Genomic DNA, 20,132 nt, shown 5'->3' with positions numbered 1-20,132 from the left:
ACCTAGTCTGCCTTCCCCATCAGGCCCAGGAGGGACAGGAGAGGCCTGAGGTCAATGCCCAGGGTCTATCAACCAGGAACCCGCTCCTTCCAGGCTGCAAAGTAAGGTAAGTATGTGGTGCACGAGAGTGCTTCCTGTGGGAAGACAGGGCTGGAAAACAATTTTTCTCCCTCTAGTTCTTCTCAAAAGTCTATATTTTACCTTGATGTAAATTTGTAGTAGTTAGATAACCAATCCATAAGTCAAAAATATGGAGGACATTTAAAACCTTCTGTATTCTCAACTTCTCTTCAGTACTACTGTAATAACCGTGAAAGAGCTGGCCCTAAATCTACCTACATAATATCTTCACCAATTTCCTAAATTCCTGATTTCCAGGTAATACATGGTAAAGTGCAATTTCTCTAATGGGCATTCAGCACAAAGAAGCTCTCGCCCCGATAAGATGGATCTAACAATTAGAAGGCTGTTAACTGCCAGAGACAGCCTTGCTATGAAGTCACGAACACTTACAACAGCTAGGTGGAACCAAGAGTTTGAAGGAAATGGTCAGGGGGAAGTAATTCCTTGAGTCAGGAATTTCCAACTCTAATAAAACTACAGAAAGTAAAAAACCAGATACCCTGATCTGGGCAGAAACACAGTGGAAATAAACTTCTAGTTGGACGGAAAACGTAGCTAATTTTTTTTTTTTCATGGAGTCTAATCTAGGTAAAGCTTTTTTACCTACAAGTAAAGGACAGACTCCTGAATCTAACACATTTCAGGAGAAACGGATTCCAGGACAGACTGCTGGAGAATACTGGATATTCCAGTTATAGGTGGTAGTGGCAGCGGCAGTCCCTTAGAGCTCAGTTGTCAGTAAACACTTCTGCTTCAAGACTGTGTCTTCCACCAATGTTGGAGCAGAACTGAAAGGAAGAAAGTTTGGTTGTTCAGTGAAAACATTTGCAGGGGTAGGGGAATATTCACATCTTCACCAGCTCAATTACAGATAACAGATTTAAATGAATACGTAATAATATCTAAACCTAACAATGAGATACTCCACAAATGGGAATTTTAATTTTTCTTTCTTTCTTAGAAATGAGAGATTGAACAAGGGGCATTCTACCACTGGGCTACATCCCCTAGTCCTTTTTATTTTGATATAGGATCTTATACAGTTGCTGAAACTTGCAATCCTTCTGCCTCAGCCTCTCAAAACACTGGGATTATAGGTATATGCCACCATATGTAGCCAGAAGGAAAATTTCAAGGTAACTGAAATGTGAAATAAAAACATTTCCCCTACTTCCTTGAATGAAATATGCCTAACATACATTTAAATGTCAAGAATAGTCCTGTGCTATGCATAAGAGCAGTATGCCCAGGAGATACCAAGGGAAGTGGGCTGTCCTGTGTGTTTTTTAAAAAACATAGTCCCAGGTGGCTATAAGAAGATCCCCACACCTGTCATCTATTTGTCAGAGATCTGAAAAAAATGGAAGGGTTTGCATGAGGGCCACAAATCTCTGCTGGGGGTGAACTGAGCTTAGATACAAGGATGTACTGACATTAATTTGATTTCATAAAATCTTAATACAAAAAATGTAATGTAAAATGGCAAAAGCACTAACAAGATTTAAAAATGAAAGCAGCAGTCACCCATATCTCCAGTCTCCATTCCTACTACACAAAGATGAATATTTGCAACTGTGGGACCCCCCACCCTACCCCCCTGTATTTTCTTTCACTTCTCTGTATTCCAGGTTCTCAAAGAGTGGTCCCTGCAATTTGTTAGAAATGCAAATTCTTGGGCCCCACTCCAGATACAGTGAATCCAATCTGGAGGGTAGGGTCCAGTGATCAGTGTTTTAACAGTCCTTCCTCCAGAAATCCTGCTTTAGGACTAGTGAAGTTCTGACTGCTCTGAGTGATGTGTTTAAACAATGGATTCCTATTATGAACTATGAAGCTTAATTTCTATACCTCCTTTACCACCTCCATAATCCTGAATTAACTTTCAACACAGTTATATGACCAACTTTATTATATGTTAACATACAGGATTTTTTTGTAATTTTGTAAATATTTTCATAATCAGGTATCAGTGTACTATTTGTCTTTTGTGGAATTTTAATTTTCTTAGGATTGAATAACTGAGTCATTTACTGTTGTTGTGGCGACCACATATTCAATCTTTTATATGTATATGTACCCCTACTTCTTAGGCACAATTGTGGATCTCAGTACCTTCAAACAGGTCATGTAAAGAGGGAAAATTTGAGTGTGTTTTAAATCTGAAAAGGATTCCTTTCTAGACCTGCTGGGCAGCTGCTGTCTTTGAATTTCTTCCATCTTCCTCCAGGTAAATCTCTGCACCTGTTTCCTATGTCGTCTTCTTTGTAGGATCAAACTTTTTTGATGGAACACCTTCCAGTAGCTTCCTGGGGAAACCGCCTATCTACAAACATCTCTAATCTAACACTGGTGAGTTTTTCTGAATATAAAACTGGAGAAAAACAAATTCCCTCCATAATCTGAAGATTCTACTTGATCATCTTCTACCTTGCAGAAACATCTGCTGCCATTCTGATTCCCAATACTTTTTATGTACTCTTGTCTTCCCCTCACTGGAAACAGATATCCTCTCATAAGTTTTATCTGAAGTTCCTGATGTTCCTTAGTGTGGTCTATTTTCATCTTGTGCACTGGGTACTCAGTGGACCCCTACAATCTAGAAGCTTGAGTTCTCTTCTGGGAACTCCTGATGCAAGTACGACTCTGGACTGTCCAGACCAGTCCTCTAATGTTCTTATCTTTTCCTTCCCAGTTTTCTTTTTTTTTAATCCCCTTACCTTTTGGGAAACTGCCTCAATCTTCCACACATTCTTTGGGTTTTATTTTTAATATTTTCTAACATTTTTAGTTTTTACAATTTTCTAAAAAATAGTTCTTTGTTTTCCGTTGTTTTGTTTTTTAAATTTCCTACTATTATTGCATGGATGCAATGTATCTTTTCTCTAAATTTAGATACTATAATTTAGCAAGTTTTCTTCACAGTTGCCTTTATTTCTATGTTTCTTTTTCAGTTTACTTCATTTGGTCTTTCCTCACATGTCTGATAATCTCCAGCTTTCTTCTATTTCAAAGAGAAGGAATGAATGGTTGGTAGCTGCACGTATATGAATAAAAACTCATCAATTAATGAACTACATATATGAATAAAAACTCATTGATTAATGAACTCCTGGGAAGATTTCTGGCAGTTTCCCCAAGGGATACACAAATGTTAATATGTGTAGGCCTTTCCTCTTTGGTTCATTGCTTTCTTCAGAGAACAGCATTTTACTTTCTCAACTGAAACATCTGTACTTGGCCAACAGAATTCAAGAAGCTGCGATAAGAAGGAAGATGGAAATCTCACCCTTCAGTGTGTGTACTTTGAGTTAACCTGTTTTCAGCTTGGAGCTTTACAATGCAAACTCCCCAATCTAGAGCCTCTCTGCCTCAGCAAGAGGAAAAACCTCAGCATTATGCAGCATAAACAGGGATGGGGGGATGGTGGATGGTGGATGGTCTAAATAGACATAAACACTTCCAACCAACCCTTAGCCCCACTTTACTCTATCACCATAAATATCTGGTAACTTCAACTTCTAAGCCTTTCCAGGTTCTCCATTATCAACTAGGCCTGTTTTATATTAAATTTCAATCTCTGGATATGGGACCCAGTCATCATTTTTAAAATACTAAAACACACACATACACAAACACACACACACACACACAAAAGTGCACAAATCGGAAATTTACAGCTTGATGACTTTTGCAAGCTGAACACACCTTTATAATCAGCCTCTAGAATATTAAATAAAACATTATTAACACTCTAAAAGCCTCTTTAGTGCTCTCTCCAGTTGTGAACCACCTCAAGGGTAACCATTACAGAGCTGTGTTTCTTTTTGAACTCCATTTTGCTGACTTTTATTATGATGGGGAAACTCTAAAATGACCCCCAGTTATCCCCACCTCCTAGTGTTCACACTCCTATATAATCTCTTCCCCTTGAGTGTGGGGAGGACCTGAGACTTGCTTTAATAAGCAGAATACAGCAAAGGTAAAATAATGTCCCTTCTGTAACTATAAAAGACTGTGACTTCTATCTTGCCAGTAGACTCCACTGGCTTCTCAGTTTGCATGCCTGAGGACTGAAAGGGTGATTACACTGCAGAGGACCACATGATAAGGACGGGGGGTAGTCTCCTACCGATAGTCAACAAGGCTCTCAGTCTAATAGCTCTTCAGGACCTGAATCCTGCCAACAGCCATGACTGGAAACCCTTCTCTGAATGAGACCTCAGGTGAGAAACTGGTCCTGGCTAATACCTGACAGCAGGTTATGACAGACTTTGAAGCAGAGGTCTAACCCAGCCATGTTCAGATTTCTGACTCATAGAAAATAAGATTATAAATGTGTGTTGTTTTAAGCTGCTTAGACTAGAGTGATTGTTACATAGAAATAGATAGCTAATAAAATTATGTTTATGTGATTCATTTATATTGCTAACTGCAGTTGTTCTTCATTAATTTTCACTGCTTTTTATTTAGTTGAGTTTTTATTTAGTTGACTGCTAATAAGCAATTGGAAAATTTTCAGTTCAGACTATTAAGAATATGGCTTCTATAAACATTTTGTACTTGTTTTTGATGGACATATATTCATGTTTCCATTGGTTATGTATATTAGAATAGCACCACTAAATCATCAGGCATGTTCTGCTTTAGTAGATACTACCCAAGCTATTTCCAATGTGGTTATTCCAATTTACAGAGTTCCAGTTGCCCCATATATTCACCAACACTTGGCATATTGTCTTTTTCATTTTAGCCATCTGAGCAGTGGTGGGACATAATAGTTTGAATTTGCGTTCTCCAAAAGACTAATCAAGTTGCATATCATCTTGTATGCTTATTAGCCATTTGGATATTCTACTACAAACAGCCTACTCAGCCCTACTGCCCATTTTTCTATTGAGCTGTCTTTAACCTGATTTTGGAGGAGCTTTTTATGTACCTTCAGACTTCTATCCTGATATGCAGAGTCAGAGGGGTAAGGGAGCAGGGGAGAGAGAGCACACCAAAGAAAGAGTACCACTGGACAGTTTTCCCTTACACTCTTGAATTATATCTTTTGATGAATGAAATTTCTTGATATAATTCAAGTTACTGGGTTTTTTTCCTATATGATTGATTAAAGCTATTTGTGAGCTGTTTTTTAAAAATATTTACCTATTCCAAGGTTACAAGAATATGCACTTGCTTTGTTTCCTATTTAGATTTGCAATTTACCAGAATGAATTTTTGTGGATGGTATGAGGTTCAGTCAAGATTAATTTTTCCCACAGGGGTAACTAATGTGCCCAGCTGATTTACTTCAAGACTATTCTTGCCTCACAACATTGCACCATCATTGACTTCATATATTGTTGGGTAACTTACATGTGTGTGGGAGGGTTTGTTTCTTGACTCTATTCTATTCTACTGATTTAACTGTCATCTTTTCAGTCTTTAAGTCTTTTATGATTACTTGGAGCAACAGATGATTTGGGGAAGCAACAGAGAAAGGTTCTTCTTTCATTTGTAAGTTTTAATTTGGAAGTCCTTAAGAACTCACACTAATTGTGTAAATTTAACTGCAATGCATTACCACCTGGTCCTTTATAAAAATATTTTTAAAAACTTTTTTTTGTAGTTGTAGATGGACAGCATGCCTTTATTTGTTTATTTGTACGTGATGCTGAGGATCAAACCCAGTGCCCCACACATGCAAGGTTAGAGCTCTGCCACTGAGCTACAGCCCCACTCCCTGTTGAGATACTTTTATAGTGGCAATTGCTAGGCTACAAATGATTAGAAAAATAATCCATTAGATTTGCATAAAGTGGAATTTGACTACATGTGAAATTCCCTAAGGCAGGTTCCAATCTGTCTTATTCACTACTATCTTCAATGCCAGAAATAAATAATGTCAGGGACATCACAGACACTAAAGTGTTTGCTGAGTGAGAAATGGTATTACTGAAAAGACTATGAAGATAAGGGAATGATTTTAAAGTCAACCTATGAATATCTTTTAAGTTAATCATCTCTAATAATTTCCCCCCTTTCTCAACACCAGGAGGATATGGGGAATGGCAACAACTAAGAAAAAGGTCTGAGGTAAGAGTAAAGGCAATTATAAACCTTTTGCAAAATAGGAACAGTTATGGACCTAGCAATCAAAAGTTGAAGAGCTCTTTTCAATCTAATTTGTAGCAAGTTAAATGTTGACATCAGCTACTTTGGAGCCCTTACCTTGGGAATTTCCTACCTCATACTGTACTTCTTCACCAATAGTGATAGACACTGCCATTCATCACTAGTATACAGTAGGAACAAGCATAATAGTAAAGAATAAAAGGAAAAGATATAAATTTAAAACAAATATAAAAATTTAAAGATAAACCTATTATTATCTTTATCTAGCAAAGACTTCACAAAGAAACCTTAATAAAAAACTACCAGTAGTGGGCTGGGATTGTGGCTCAGTGATAGAGCACTTGCCTCACATGTGTGAGGCCCTAGGTTCGATTCTCAGTACCACATATAAATAAGTGAATAAAATAAAGGGGCACCAACATCTAAAAAATATTTTTAAAAAACTACTAGTAGTAAGGAAAAAAACCCATTATGATAAACAGAAAAGATGTATCCAGTTTTATTTGTTCAACTAGAAGAACTGAAGGTTGAGCCCAGTGACACTAGCCTGTATTCTCAACTACTTGGGAAGCTGAAGTGGAGAATCACAGGTCTGAGACCAGCATACGGCAATTTGGTGAGACCCTGTCTCCAAAAAAAGTTTCAAAATGGCTGGAGATATGGGGCTCAGCAGTGAAGCACTTGTCTAGCATGCCTAAGACTCTGGTTCTATCCCCTGTACAAAAAGAAAAAAGGGGGGAAAAGGGGGGGGGGCGGAGAAGAGGAAGAGGAAGAAAAAGGAAGAGAGAAGGAGGAAGAAGAAGGAAAACTGACATTTGTTATTTAAATCTAACTATTATTTTCCCTCCAAAAGATGCAGTTTTTTAAACTGCAGCTGAGAAATAATTTCCTTACCTGGTCACAGCATCTACTAAGAATGGTGCTGGAGGAGAGATCAATGAAATTTCATCTTTATTACCATGTCCTTCTTTTCCTGCCAACAATGTTCCATATCTTCCAAGTCCATTAGAAATGGCACCACTCTGCTATGAGACACACACAACACATCTCAACACTGAGGTAACACTGGGTCAGCACATCAGTTACATATTAACTTCATTAATGACTATGGCAGGGAGGAAGATTTGGATGTTCATGATTGCTTTGTTTTTTAAAAATTATCCTCAACCTCAGATTTTATTTTATTTATTTATTTTTGGCCACATCCTTAAGAATTGGCAAACAGGAAAGATTAAACCATGAATTTGAAGCCATTAAATTCAGTTAACACAACTTTGATAATGACCCAAATGTTTGTAAGGAAAAACAAGAACCTAGTGATCATTTAGACCTTGCCCTGAAAGAGTAACCAGAATAAAAATCATAAATCTCATGAACTTACTGGAACAATCCACCGGGGTGTGATCATGGGTGTTGAAGACACCTAAAACAAATTTTATATATGTATTTACTTTCAGGGAAGATAGATTTATCATAATTACAATACTTTTTCATATTATAAAAGACATGTAGGAATTCTTTTTTTTTTTTTTTTGGTGGTGCTGAGGGTTGAACCCAGGGCCTTGTGCATGCAAGGTACTCTACCAACTGAGCTATATCCCCAGCTTAGGAATACAATTCTTAATGAGTCCCTTAAGCTTACATGGACTTTCAAAGACTCTCTTCTTTAATACAGATCCCATATTATTATGGATTATTTATGAAGTGTCCCTCAAAAGCTCATGTGTGAGATAATGCAAGAATGTTCAGAAGTGAACTAATTTGACTATGAGTTGTAAATATGGAAACTTAGACTAGTTCTTGCACTGGTAACATTAGCTACTAATAAGAAAAATTTAAATAAGTCCAAATCTTAGTGAGTTAGATTAATCACCAGAACCAGAAACATACAAAGTATGACTTTCCTACCATATTAAGAAAATACATGGGCTGGGGATGTGGCTCAAGCGGTAGCACGCTCGCCTGGCATGCGTGCGGCCCGGGTTCGATCCTCAGCACCACATACCAACAAAGATGTTGTGTCCGCCGAGAACTAAAAAAATAAATATTAAAAATTCTCTCTCTCTCCCTCTCTCTCACTGTCTCTCACTCTCTCCTTAAAAAAAAAAAAGAAAAATGTTAAAAAAAAAATTTTTTTCTTTCTCTTTTTTTTTTTTTTTTTTTTGGTAATACTAGGTATTGAACCCAGTGGTGCTCTACCACTGAGCTACATCCCCAGTCTTTTTTGGTCCTGGGGATTGAACCCAGGGGTGCTTAATCCCCAGTCCTTTTATATATTTTATTAGAGACAGGGTCTCACTGAGTTGCTTAGGGCCTTGTTAAGTTGCTGAGGCTGGCTTTGATCTTGCTATCCTCCTGACTGAGCCTCCAGAGCTGCTGGGATTATAAGTATGTGCCACTATGCCTGGCCATCCCCAGGTCTTTTTAATGTTTTATTTTGAGATGGGATTGCACTAATTTGCCCAACCTAGCCTCAAACTTGTGATCCTCCCACCTCAGCCTCCTGCATAGCTGGAATTACAGCTGTGCACCACCAGCACACCCACTTGGTCTTAACTTTTTAAGCTGTTTATCCACATATTTTCTCTCATTTAATTTAATATAGTGTTGAATTTTAAATAGGCTCCTACGATTTCTATAGTGACATGTAAATTCAAAGTGGAAGAATTTTAGTACAAGAAAGGCAATGCTAAGTGGTTTCTGAAATACAAACTCTTATTAAATGAAAACTTTTACTAAATTGTTAAATAGGCAAAAACCAGAATCTAACCAGACCATTTTCAAGGCAAAATTCCTTCCCATCTTGCTGTTTTAAAACATATTTACCTGAGGTGTGACTGTGGGGTCAATTAGATTCTCAGTTAGAGATAAGAGCAAGGCATCCAATTCATCTGTGGCATCCTATATAAGACAAGGAATCTAGAATAGTTAAATGATTCATTCATCATCAGACTTTTTTTTTTGGCCATATCTTCCCAATGTAAAATTCTGACCCACGCCTGGTTAGTATTAATCCTTTAAGCAAACAAGAACATTTGGGAATTCTGGTTATTAATGATTCCACTTCTCCATGGAAGGGAACACAAAACTACAAATCAGAACTTAAAAAAGAAGTGTTCTGTATATGTTCATATAGGTATTCCTTTGGGTGAGATACAACTTGGGTAAGGTTATGACTGCTCTGACCTGTTTTTTTTTTTTTTTTTTTTTTAAAAGCACAAGAGACAGTCAATCAAAGAGGTCCCTCAATTTCAAAATGCTTCTCTGTCAAGATGTTTGGATGCTTCACTAATTGGAAAAGAATACAATATGAACTCTCTCCCCCATAAATGATAATAATTGTTGATTTTAATATTTGAGGCATCTTCTGTATCACACTGTGAGGGGAGGTGGAATTTAAAAACCATAAAATACAAAATTCCAGTCCAGTAATATGAAAAATAGGAACCTGCAGTATAAAGAACATTTAAAAAGGCCCTTCAAAAAATAAGACAAAATTAAAAGGCCCTTCATTTACACATTTTTATTTCAATCTATTTGTCTTCAGGCCTTCATGAATCTCCTATTCCTATTTCCATACACAACTAAATTTTAGTCATACATATGAAAGAATTGCTCTTTCCTCTTTAAACTCTTTCCTCCCACCCCATCCCTTCCCACCCTGTTGCCTATGCTAAATTCATCGTAACAGCTTGTATATGTCACTATCACTCTAGCACAATTCTCTCTCCCACTGCATCATAAGCAGTTTGAAAACACAGACTATGTTTCATTCATTTTCTAATCTGTAGTGACTAACATGCTGTCTGGGACACATTATATACACAATAAATCTTTCAACTAAATGTTCTTCTCTGTTCTAAAAACACCTCAGATTCCACCTAAGAATTCCATTTCACCAGGTAGTCAAATGCCTTTTTAGAATTTTAATTAGCAAAAAAAGGAATTCCTAATTTTGAAGGTACTTTAGGTTGGGGTTTTCCACAAGCCCTAAAATCTAAAAGATTATATCCCTAAATATCAACCATACCATATCTTTTGCATAGTGACAATAAATGTGATATTTAGTTTTTCCTGTTTAGTAAAATACTTGGTAGACTTCTACAACAAATACACATTATGCAACAAAAGAGCAAAGCAGTGCATTAATTTGCAAGGACCATTTTAAATTTAACTTGCAAATTAAAGCATTCATGGGCAATAAAATGGGTTTCTGTAACTTCTGAACTGGTAAGCATATGACATGTGGACATAAAAAATGCAGAAGTTGAGATGAGCTGATTATGTCGCAATGTAATCAATAATTGGCACCATTATTTCAAAAAGTTTATTTCAACCAACAAATATTTACTCAGTGTCTATTAGGTGCCATATATTTTTTGAGACTCTAGGGATATAGCAATGAATAGATCAAGGCTCTCTCACAGCTCATATTCTCCAGAACAAATCAGACACAAATTTCAACAAAAATCACCCATGTTTGAGATATATAGCTGGAACTCTTCCATCTAATAAGAACTTAAAAAGTGTCTATTTGCATATAATATTGTATCTCCTCAAAAGGAAGAGTGAAAGCATAAACAGAATTCAACTCAATACTCCCTTAAAAAACTTAAAGAAGTATTCTTACCTTCAGAACAGAATTGCTATCTGCAGGTATGGTACACATCGGAGCAAGAGAATCTTTGGAGAGGAACACATTATTCTCATTTAATACAACACTGGAAAGAAAAAGATAAATTCAGATCATGTAGGACCTTTATAGGAAAAGGCAGGGTTTTTTAAGAAAAGGACTTAGGAAAAAAGAATAAGGAATTCATACAGGGGGAAAATAAATAACAACTGGTGATGTACACCCAGCAGTCAGTATTGTATGCATGTGCCTAACCTGTCCCCATGGCCCACAGAACAGTTTTTATACACAGGTCAGATTTATTCACAGCTGGATCAAAATAGCAGACTACCTTGCTTTCCCTTCTCAAATCCCACTTAAATGACACAAAAAAAAGATTTACCTTTTCCAAAAAGAAAAATTTCATAATGCCTAAAAGCCTCTAAAGTCTGCTTTTAAGAGATGTTACAGCCTCCCCCCAAAGCCTCAAATCCAGAGAAATTATGTACATATTTAATATTTAACTAATATTAGTTCCAATAATTGAGAGAACCAGAGAAAAAGAATAAATAAGGAGAGTATAAATATGACATAACTACACAATGAAGTATTACTTAGCCATAAAGTCTGGTAAAGTACCAATACATGCCACAATATGGGCTTTATAAGCATTAGAAGAATAAAAGAAGCAGACACAAAAGGCCACATATAATATAGTTCCATTTATAAGAAGTATCCAGAGTAGCTAAATCCATGGAGATTAAAAGTAGATTAGCAGGGCTGGGATTGTGGCTCAGTGGTAGAGCGTTTGCCTAGCATGTGTGAGGCACTGGGTTCAATTCTCAGCACCACATACAAATAAATAAAAAACAAAGGTTTATCAACAACTAAAAAATATTTTGAAAAAAAGTAGATTAGCTAGGTGGGTGCAGTGGTGCATGCTTGTAATCCCAGTGGCTCAGGAGACTGAGGTAGGAGGATAGTAAATTCAAAGCAATTTAGCAAGACCCTAACTAACTGTCTCAAAATAAAAAATAAAAGAGGAATGAAGATGTGGCTCAGTGGTTAAGCATTCCTGGATTTAATCTCAGGTACTTAAAAAAAAAAAAAAGAAAAGTAAATTAGTGGCTGTCAGATGCTGGGGCTGGGTGGGGACGGGAGGTGGAGAAATGAGGAGTGACTACTGGTAGGTGTTTCTTTTAGAAATGACAACAATGTTCTAAAATTGAATACTAGAAGCACAACTTTATGAATACACACAAAAAATGAATTGCACATTTTAAGGGGGAAATTTTGTGATATATGAAATACATCTAAATTTTTAAAAGTAAAATAAAAATTATCTACTATAACAAAATCTTATGACAAAATTTGATATATGGTTCATAGGTATACATTACATAATTCTCCATGATTTTCTCTATGCCTGAAATATTTTTCAAAAGGAGTAATAAAAACAGGATGATATGCCATGAGAAAGGCATTAGCAGAAAAGGAAAAGGTCCAGAAACAGATGTTAAGTTTAAAAGAGAACACACAATATTTCAAATTGTGAGGGGGGAAAATAGATTATTCAAAATATAAACAGCTACTTAGAAAAATAAATTTGGAAGGTGGAGTATATCCTAAACTCTTTATAGCTTTAAGAGTTTAATAAGGGCTGGGGATGTGGCTCAGCAGTAAAGAGCGTGCCTAGCATGCGCAAGGGCCTGGGTTCAATCCTTAGCATCACATAAAATAAATAAATAACTAAAAAGGTATTGTGTCCAATTACAACTAAAAAAAAAAGATACTAAAAAAAGAGTTTAATAAAACTTCTGATGAACACAGGCCAGTCCTGCCCCCCTTTTCCTTCTATTTATTCTAAATACAACTTTAATAATGACAGTACTAACAAATGTTAGCACCAACATTTAATTTAGAATAAATGAAAGGAATAAGCAGTAACACCGGTTTTTCCCTGATCATCAATTAGTATGGATGTTGAGAACCAACCGTAAAGTCTTAAACGTAAAGGATGATACACGCTTATATGCTATGTTGTTTACAGCATATGGAACAGAATGATTATTCAGAAAATCTTCATTGAAAAAATTTTGAAAATCAGAAAAGAACATTAATTTACCAATATTTTTTAGCACCAAATAAGAACAGATCATTAGATATACAGTGATGATAAAACTGGCATAAAACAAGGAATAAGGGGCTGGGGCTGGGGCTCAGTGGTAGAGAGCTTTCCTAGCATGTGTGAGGCACTGGGTTCAATCCTCAGCACCACATAAAAATAAACAAATTAAAAAAAAACACAAGGAATAAAAGTCTAACAAGACAAGTAAATGGCATAATACTCATTGACAAGAAGCAAAAGAGAGTAGGAGAAGTAACAAAAAAATCTGTTCAGTTAATGTGAGAATCAATGGTAGGTAAAAGCACAAGGCCACTGTGATGGCACTAAGTTAACTATGACACCCAGAGAAATGATAAGCATTTCACACCAAGTATACTATGAGATTCAAAATATCTTGAAAGATGTTCTTTTTTTTTTTTTTTTGTACCAAGGATTGAACCCAGGGGCACTTTATGGCTAAGTAATACTCCATTGTGTAGTTATGTCATATGTATGTTTTATTGTGAGACATGGTCTTGCTAAGTTGCTTAAAGCCTCACTAAGTTGTTAAGGCTGGCTTTGAACTTGTGATCCTGTCATACACCAGTGCATCTGGCTAAAGATGTTTTTTTATTCTATTTTTTTTAAATTAGCTTAAGACAAGTGAGAATGTAGGAAGACTAGGAGTCTCTTCAAATAATCTAAAAGTAGGTATTAAGTGGCTCTGTGATGGAAAAGAGTGAATTCAAGCTCTTCTTCAAATAACTATCATTTAACCACATAATGATAGATTGGGGAAGTAAACACACACACACAAAGGCAGCAGGAAAGGATCAGAAAATCAATTTACTTCTCTCTACCAAGAATCGTACCTGTCTATGGTAGCATCCTGAACACTGGCATTTTTATGACTTAATAAGCTATCTTCTCTTGTAACCTAAGGAAATGAAACCATAAAAAAAATTATCAGTTTGCTCCAGGCTTTAGTTCAAATAAGAAGTACCACCACTTATCAATACTATACTTAATGCAATCCTATCCCATAGCCAAATTAATTATCAAAGACTCAATTTCAATATGTTTGGTATACAAATTCCCATGCACTTACTATACTGCTGTCAATTGTTTTAAGACATCAGAGTGGGCCAGGTGAGGTGGGGCATGCATGTAATCCCAGTGGCTTCAGAGGCTGAGACAGGAGGATCAAGAGTTCAAAGCCAGCCTAGCAACTCAGCAAGGCCCTAAGGGACTCAATAAGACCTTATCTCTAAATAAATACAAAAAGGGCTGGGGATGTGGCTCATTGGTTAAGTGCCCTTGGGTTCAAGCATTAGTACAAAAAAAAAAAAAAAAAAGATATCACAGTGTGTTCACAAAGATTCAAGGCCAGAATTTTTTTTAATATTTTTTTAGTTGTAGATGGACACAATACCTTTATTTATTTATTTATTTTTATGTGGTGCTGAGAATCAAACCCAGCCTCATATATGTGAGGCAAGCGCTCTGCCACTGAGCCACAATCCCAGCCCCAAGGCCAGAATTTTTAAAATTAATGTTAAAAAAAACCCAAACATGTTAAGCCATGTATTTGGCTTTTTTTCCCCCTTAAATGGAAGATATATTTTAGCTTTCCCCCAAACTTTATTGGTATTCTTTACACATTTTAAATGTAGACTCGGTGAAGTAGCTTAGTGGTACTTAGAGAAGTTGTCTAACATGTTCCAGGCCCTGGGTTTAACCAAGCACAACAATTCCTCAAAAAAAAAAAAAGATGAAATTTAAGTGTAGGCCTCAATGAATTTTGAAAGTATATACAGGTGCATAAACACACCACATGCATCACTTCTTTCTACTATCCTCCCACACACCAAGTGTTCCCTCAAGGCTTTTTCACTCAATCCCCTCAAAAACCCTTACTTGTGAGCAATCTATACATTCTATAATTTCATGTAATTGAACTCAGATAATACCTACTTTTGGGTCTGCTTCTTTAGAGAAGCAATGTTTTTGAGATTATCTCATGATCTTTTTTTTTTTAATATTTATTTTTCAATTGTAGTTGGACACCTTTATTTTATTTGTTTATTTATTTTTATGTGGTGCTGAGGATCAAACCCAGGGCCTCGAATGTGCTAGGCAAGCACTCTACTGTCGAGCCACAACCCCAGCCCCTCCCTCATGATCTTGCTGCGTATATCACCAATGGATGCTGAGTAGCATTTCAACTATACAGACATGCCACAACATCTGTTCATTTGTTTCCAATTTTTACAAATAAATTTGCTGAGAACATTATAATGTACTAATATCTATGTGAGCCCAAGCTTTAATTTCTCTTAGGTAAATAACTAAGTATGTAATGGTTGGATCAGGCAGTTAATGTGTGCTTAATACACTGCTAAACTCTTTATTCTAAAGTGTTTAGGCCATTTTATATTCTTAGGAGCAATGTATCATCACCAACACAGTGGTGGACAGTCTTTAAGCTATTTCAGTGAACATGTCTTTCACCATGAAATGTGATATTCACTATAGACTTTTTTCCCTACATGTCTTTATCAGGCTAAAGAAATACCATCTTATTTCTACTGTGTTGAAAGCTTTTATCATGAATAAATGCTGCATTTTATGGAATGCCTTTTCTGTATGAGACAATCTTATGCATTTTTTAACAAATGAACTATACCTGGGTTTGAATGATAATCCAACTTCTTTTCAAAGAGAAACCCTATGATCATGATGTATGATCCTATATTTGAATTGCTAAGTATGATCTGATTATATTTTGTTAAGAACTTTTATGTCTGTTCAAGGGAAGTCCTAGTTTGGAGTTAATTTTCTTCTAATTTTTTTCTGGTTTTGGTATAGAAATACCACTAGTTTCACAGATGAATTGAGAAGTTTTCCTTCCTCCTCTACTTTCTGCAGGTTTGTATAAAACTATTATTATTTGGTAGATTTCTACCATGAAAGCGACTATCCTGGATTATTCTTCATCAGGCTTATAACTATAAAATACAATTCCTATAATTCAGAGCTACTGAAATTATTTCTTCTTTACATAAAGAAAGATGAAACTGAAATATAAGATAATAATGTCTATTCAGGCTTCGATAACAAAATGCCATAAACTGGTGGCCTACAAATAACAAACATTTATTTCACACAGTTCCAGAGACTAGGAAGTACAAGATTAAGGCACTGGCTCTCTCCAGACTTTTCAACAAGAACATTAATCCCATTCATAAGGGACCATGCCTCACCAAAGTTCCACCTATTAACAGCAATGCTCTGTGGATTAGTTTCCACATACAAATTTTGAAGGCAAAAAAATCCCCAATCAGATCATAGTGAATCATAATAGCTATTAAAGCTATTGCTATTTCCAATAATGGGTGTCAACCCTTTTAAAATGCTTATTGTGTGCCAGGCACTATTCCACGTCCTTAACATTTATTAGGATGCTTTATTCTTATAACACATCAAATGTAGGTATTAACATTATTTTATTTTAAACATAATTTAACTTAGGCTCAGAGAAATGAACTGATTTAACCCAAGTCAGAAAGTTGGTTGGTTACAGAACAGAAATGGGGTTCTTGATGGCGCCTGTTATATTTTGTATTTACTTTGATATATGAATATCATGCTATGTGTTTACATTGGGGAGGGGGATAAAAAGCATGGACAGTATTCCCTGTCATCTCAGTTCTAATCAAGCATAACTTCTCAACAAAAAGAGACTTTAAAGTTTGTTGACAACCAGGTAAGCCTGACTTGGTGAAACAGCCTTCGATCTGGTTTCAGCATGGAGAAAAAGTTTCAAAGGTGAGGAGAATCAAGGAAGAGTTGATTTGAAAAGGCATGGCTACCATATTCTTCCTGGAGGGCTGACCCTACACACTATATCCTTTATCATGTCATAAACCACTCTACCTTTTACCTCACAATTTTGCCCAATTGAGGATACATGGGTGGTGAGAAGTAGTTGAAGGATACAGCATCATAGACTTAATGGTTCAAGAACTAAACAAACAAAAAATCACTGGGGTTTTCTGGCTATAAAAATGAAAATAAGTAAGGACTCACTTTAAAAGTATATTGGCTTTTTATTTTTTAAGTACTTACACAACAGAGTATCTTCATTCTGACATTTTACTCCATGAATGACTCATCTTAGTTGAGCTTAATTTGCATTTAGATTTGAGAAAGGCATTATGAATGTGTTTCTTACTATTGTACTCTACCTCTAGTCTCTTGCTAAATTCTATATTCTGTTCTCTTTTTTTCCTTTTTTATTAGTTCTAATCACTTATACATGACAGTAGAAAGCTCTTTGATTCATTGTACATAAATGAAGAATTTTTCACTTCCCTGGTTGTACATGAAGTAGAGTCACACCATTCGTCCACCATATATATCCTACTCCTTTTCCCTCACCCCCCCACCCCTGCTTTGCCCCATCCAAAGTTCTTCCACTCATCTCATGCCCACCCCCCCATTATGGATTAGCATCCATTTATCAGAGAAAACATTTGGCACCGTTTTTTTTGGGATTGGCTTATTTTGCTTAGCATGATATTCTCCAACTCCATCCATTTACCTACAAATGCCATACTTTTTATTCTCTTTTAATGCTGAGTAATTATTCCATTGTATATATGTACGACAGTTTCTTTATTCAGTCATCTACTGAAGGGCATCTAGGTTGGTTACACAGTTTAGCTATTGTGAACTGTGCTGCTATAAATACTGAAGTGGCTGTGTCCCTGTGGTAGGCTGTTTTTAAATCCTTTGAGTACAGACCGAGGAGGGGGATAGCTGGGTCAAATAGTGTATACTTTTCATTTCACCAGGACTGTCTATTAAAGATAGCTTACCTTATGCACTGCTTCTACTTGAGCCTTCAAAATGTTACTCTTGAAGTCAGGAGGAACTCTCATGGCATTCAATCCGGGGCTCTCAATGGCATTATTAAGGCATTTTTCAGTCAACTTCACCACTTCCTTCTAAATATTAAAAATCAAACTGTAATCAACCTCAACAGCTCATATTTACATGGAAATAGGAAAAGACTGTCGAAAGTTCATATTCAGACAATTAAAAAATCATGCCTGGGCAGCTATATCTAATTCCAGGTATAGTCAACTCCTGCAATCACCTACCTTCAGACAACTCCAGAAATCCCAGGATTAGCCTCTGGAGAATCTATCCTAAAATACAGCTGAAAGTAAATGTCACACATTCTCCACGTGTGGTTTAATTCAGGCATTTGTCCCAGAGGATACAGTTAAGTTACTTAAAGAAAGGGAATTGGGCCCAATAATTTCTTGAGGTTCCTACCTATTCATATTTCATGTTTGGAACTCTTTAGAGTTACCAGGAAATTGGCCATGTCTGGGATTATATGTAACAAAGCCAGGAAAAAGTCACTCTCAGATACAGATTTATGAAAAATGTAGAATAAAACACAAATCTAGTCAATAAATACAATAATTCAAACAATTAAAATGAGCTATTATGAAAAGAAATAAATGAAAGGAAGCAGACTAATATGTTTAAAAGAAAAATTACCTGCACTACAATTGATATTTTGCCTAACTTAAAATAAACAGTAACCATTAACACAAGGCTAGTTGTCAGGTATAGAATTATATACTGTAGCATGCTTTCAAAGTTTGAAAAGACTCAATTAATGTGCTAATTCTAATTTGATGTTTCTCAATGTGATCTCCCACATCTGCCTCTAGGTAGTAACGTAAAATCTAAAATTATAACAAGCTGCCCCATGTGATTCTGATAAATATAAAGTCTGAAAATTATTTCCTTAGGCTAGCCTATGACTTCCTAGTCTTCAGAATGGTTCCTGTTAATTGAAACCATTATAGCTTTTTCAATCATGGCTCATTCAAATTGCTTTGACAGGTTTCTTTTTTTCCTGGAGAAAATAATGTTGCAGACTTGAGATTGCTTGTTAATCATTTTTATCTGCTCATTATAATATTCTACGAGCAATCTGCCTCAGACATATGCAGGTATTTCTTTTTCTGTCTATGTTAAAAATAAAACAAGAATTCAACACACATAACTAAATTCCTAAGAGTAAGAATTGTTACTATCTTTCTGGAAGTCAGTTTTGCCAAATCACTAAAGGCTTCAAAATTATGCTTATCCTTTAACTGACACTTTCAATTTCTGGGTATTATCCCAAAGACATAATCAAAGATGACTACAAATGCTTATTTAAAAGACTATCACAGACCACTCCCACCAGAGCTGACAGCTGAGGTCTCTTGCACCAGCTACCGGGGGCGTGGCTACCGGAGGGCAAGTAAAATTCGCTGAGGATTCTCAGCCCTAAGCTCCACAAACTTAGGGTCTGAGGGACAGGCAATCTGGGAGAGTGTGCCCAATCATCCATGAAAACAGGGCTCCCAGGAGCAGCAGACCTGGCGTGTACCCAGTATTGTGGTGAGCGGCACCCGTGAGAGGGGCCTGGCTAGAGGAAAAGGGGGGAAGTGACTAGACACAAGAGGAGGCCCTAGGCACTCAGGATTGGAGACTCGCCCAGTCTGGGAGGAGGAGCTGCTGCACAGTGATTGGTTCCCGCATATTGACAGGAGAAACTTGGCCTGGTGGGCACAGCGCCACCTACTGGAAGAGAAGTTAATCAAACTCTAAGACTGCATTTATTAGTGTTTTTTTTTTTCTTTTTTCTTTTCTCTCTTTTTTTTTGATTTTGATTTGGGGTTTTCTTTCATTTTCATTTTTCTTTCTTGTTTTTTTAATTTTTTTTTACAATTTTTAAAAATTTTTTTTCTTCCAATTTTAATTTTAATTTTTGTTTTATTCTTTTTTTATAAAATTTTTTTTCTTTTTTTATTTCCTATTTTTTTCTTCTTTTGTCTTTTCATTTCTTTTCAATTATCTTATCCCCCCTTCCTTGAATTCTACCTGCTTACTCTCATTCTCTTTAGTGACTTCTTCCCTTCCCTTCTAATACCTTTCCTCCCAAGCATCAAATAAATTTATAGGAGTAAACAGTAACTCAGCACTCAAACAGAACAAGAAGTAACATGAGCAGCTTCAAAAAGCAAGGAAGAAAAGGAGTACAAACAATGCAGGACAGCCTAAATATTCAGGAGGACCTAGAGTCATCAGAAAAATGTT

At 36.2% G+C, this 20,132-nt stretch overlaps 1 protein-coding gene across 1 annotated transcript in view; it reads right to left on the bottom strand.

The window, feature by feature from the left end:
- Nucleotides 1-721: 721 nt before the first annotated feature.
- Nucleotides 722-20,132, bottom strand: part of Epb41l5 (erythrocyte membrane protein band 4.1 like 5) — a 113,645-nt gene continuing 94,234 nt past the window's right edge. The window contains exons 19-25 of the mRNA XM_026408863.2: nt 17,843-17,971; nt 13,835-13,899; nt 10,874-10,964; nt 9,070-9,144; nt 7,625-7,666; nt 7,138-7,268; nt 722-911 (exon numbers count right to left, since the gene is read on the bottom strand). Of these exons, the coding sequence (XP_026264648.1) occupies nt 845-911; nt 7,138-7,268; nt 7,625-7,666; nt 9,070-9,144; nt 10,874-10,964; nt 13,835-13,899; nt 17,843-17,971 (600 nt within the window). The 3' untranslated portion in view covers nt 722-844. The remainder of the gene's footprint in view (nt 912-7,137; nt 7,269-7,624; nt 7,667-9,069; nt 9,145-10,873; nt 10,965-13,834; nt 13,900-17,842; nt 17,972-20,132) is intronic.

This window comes from Urocitellus parryii, chromosome 1 (assembly GCF_045843805.1).
Source record: "Urocitellus parryii isolate mUroPar1 chromosome 1, mUroPar1.hap1, whole genome shotgun sequence".
Classification (NCBI taxonomy): domain Eukaryota; kingdom Metazoa; phylum Chordata; class Mammalia; order Rodentia; family Sciuridae; genus Urocitellus; species Urocitellus parryii.
The sequence above is the reverse complement of the archived record's forward strand: the minus strand, read 5'-3'. Positions and strand labels throughout refer to the sequence as shown.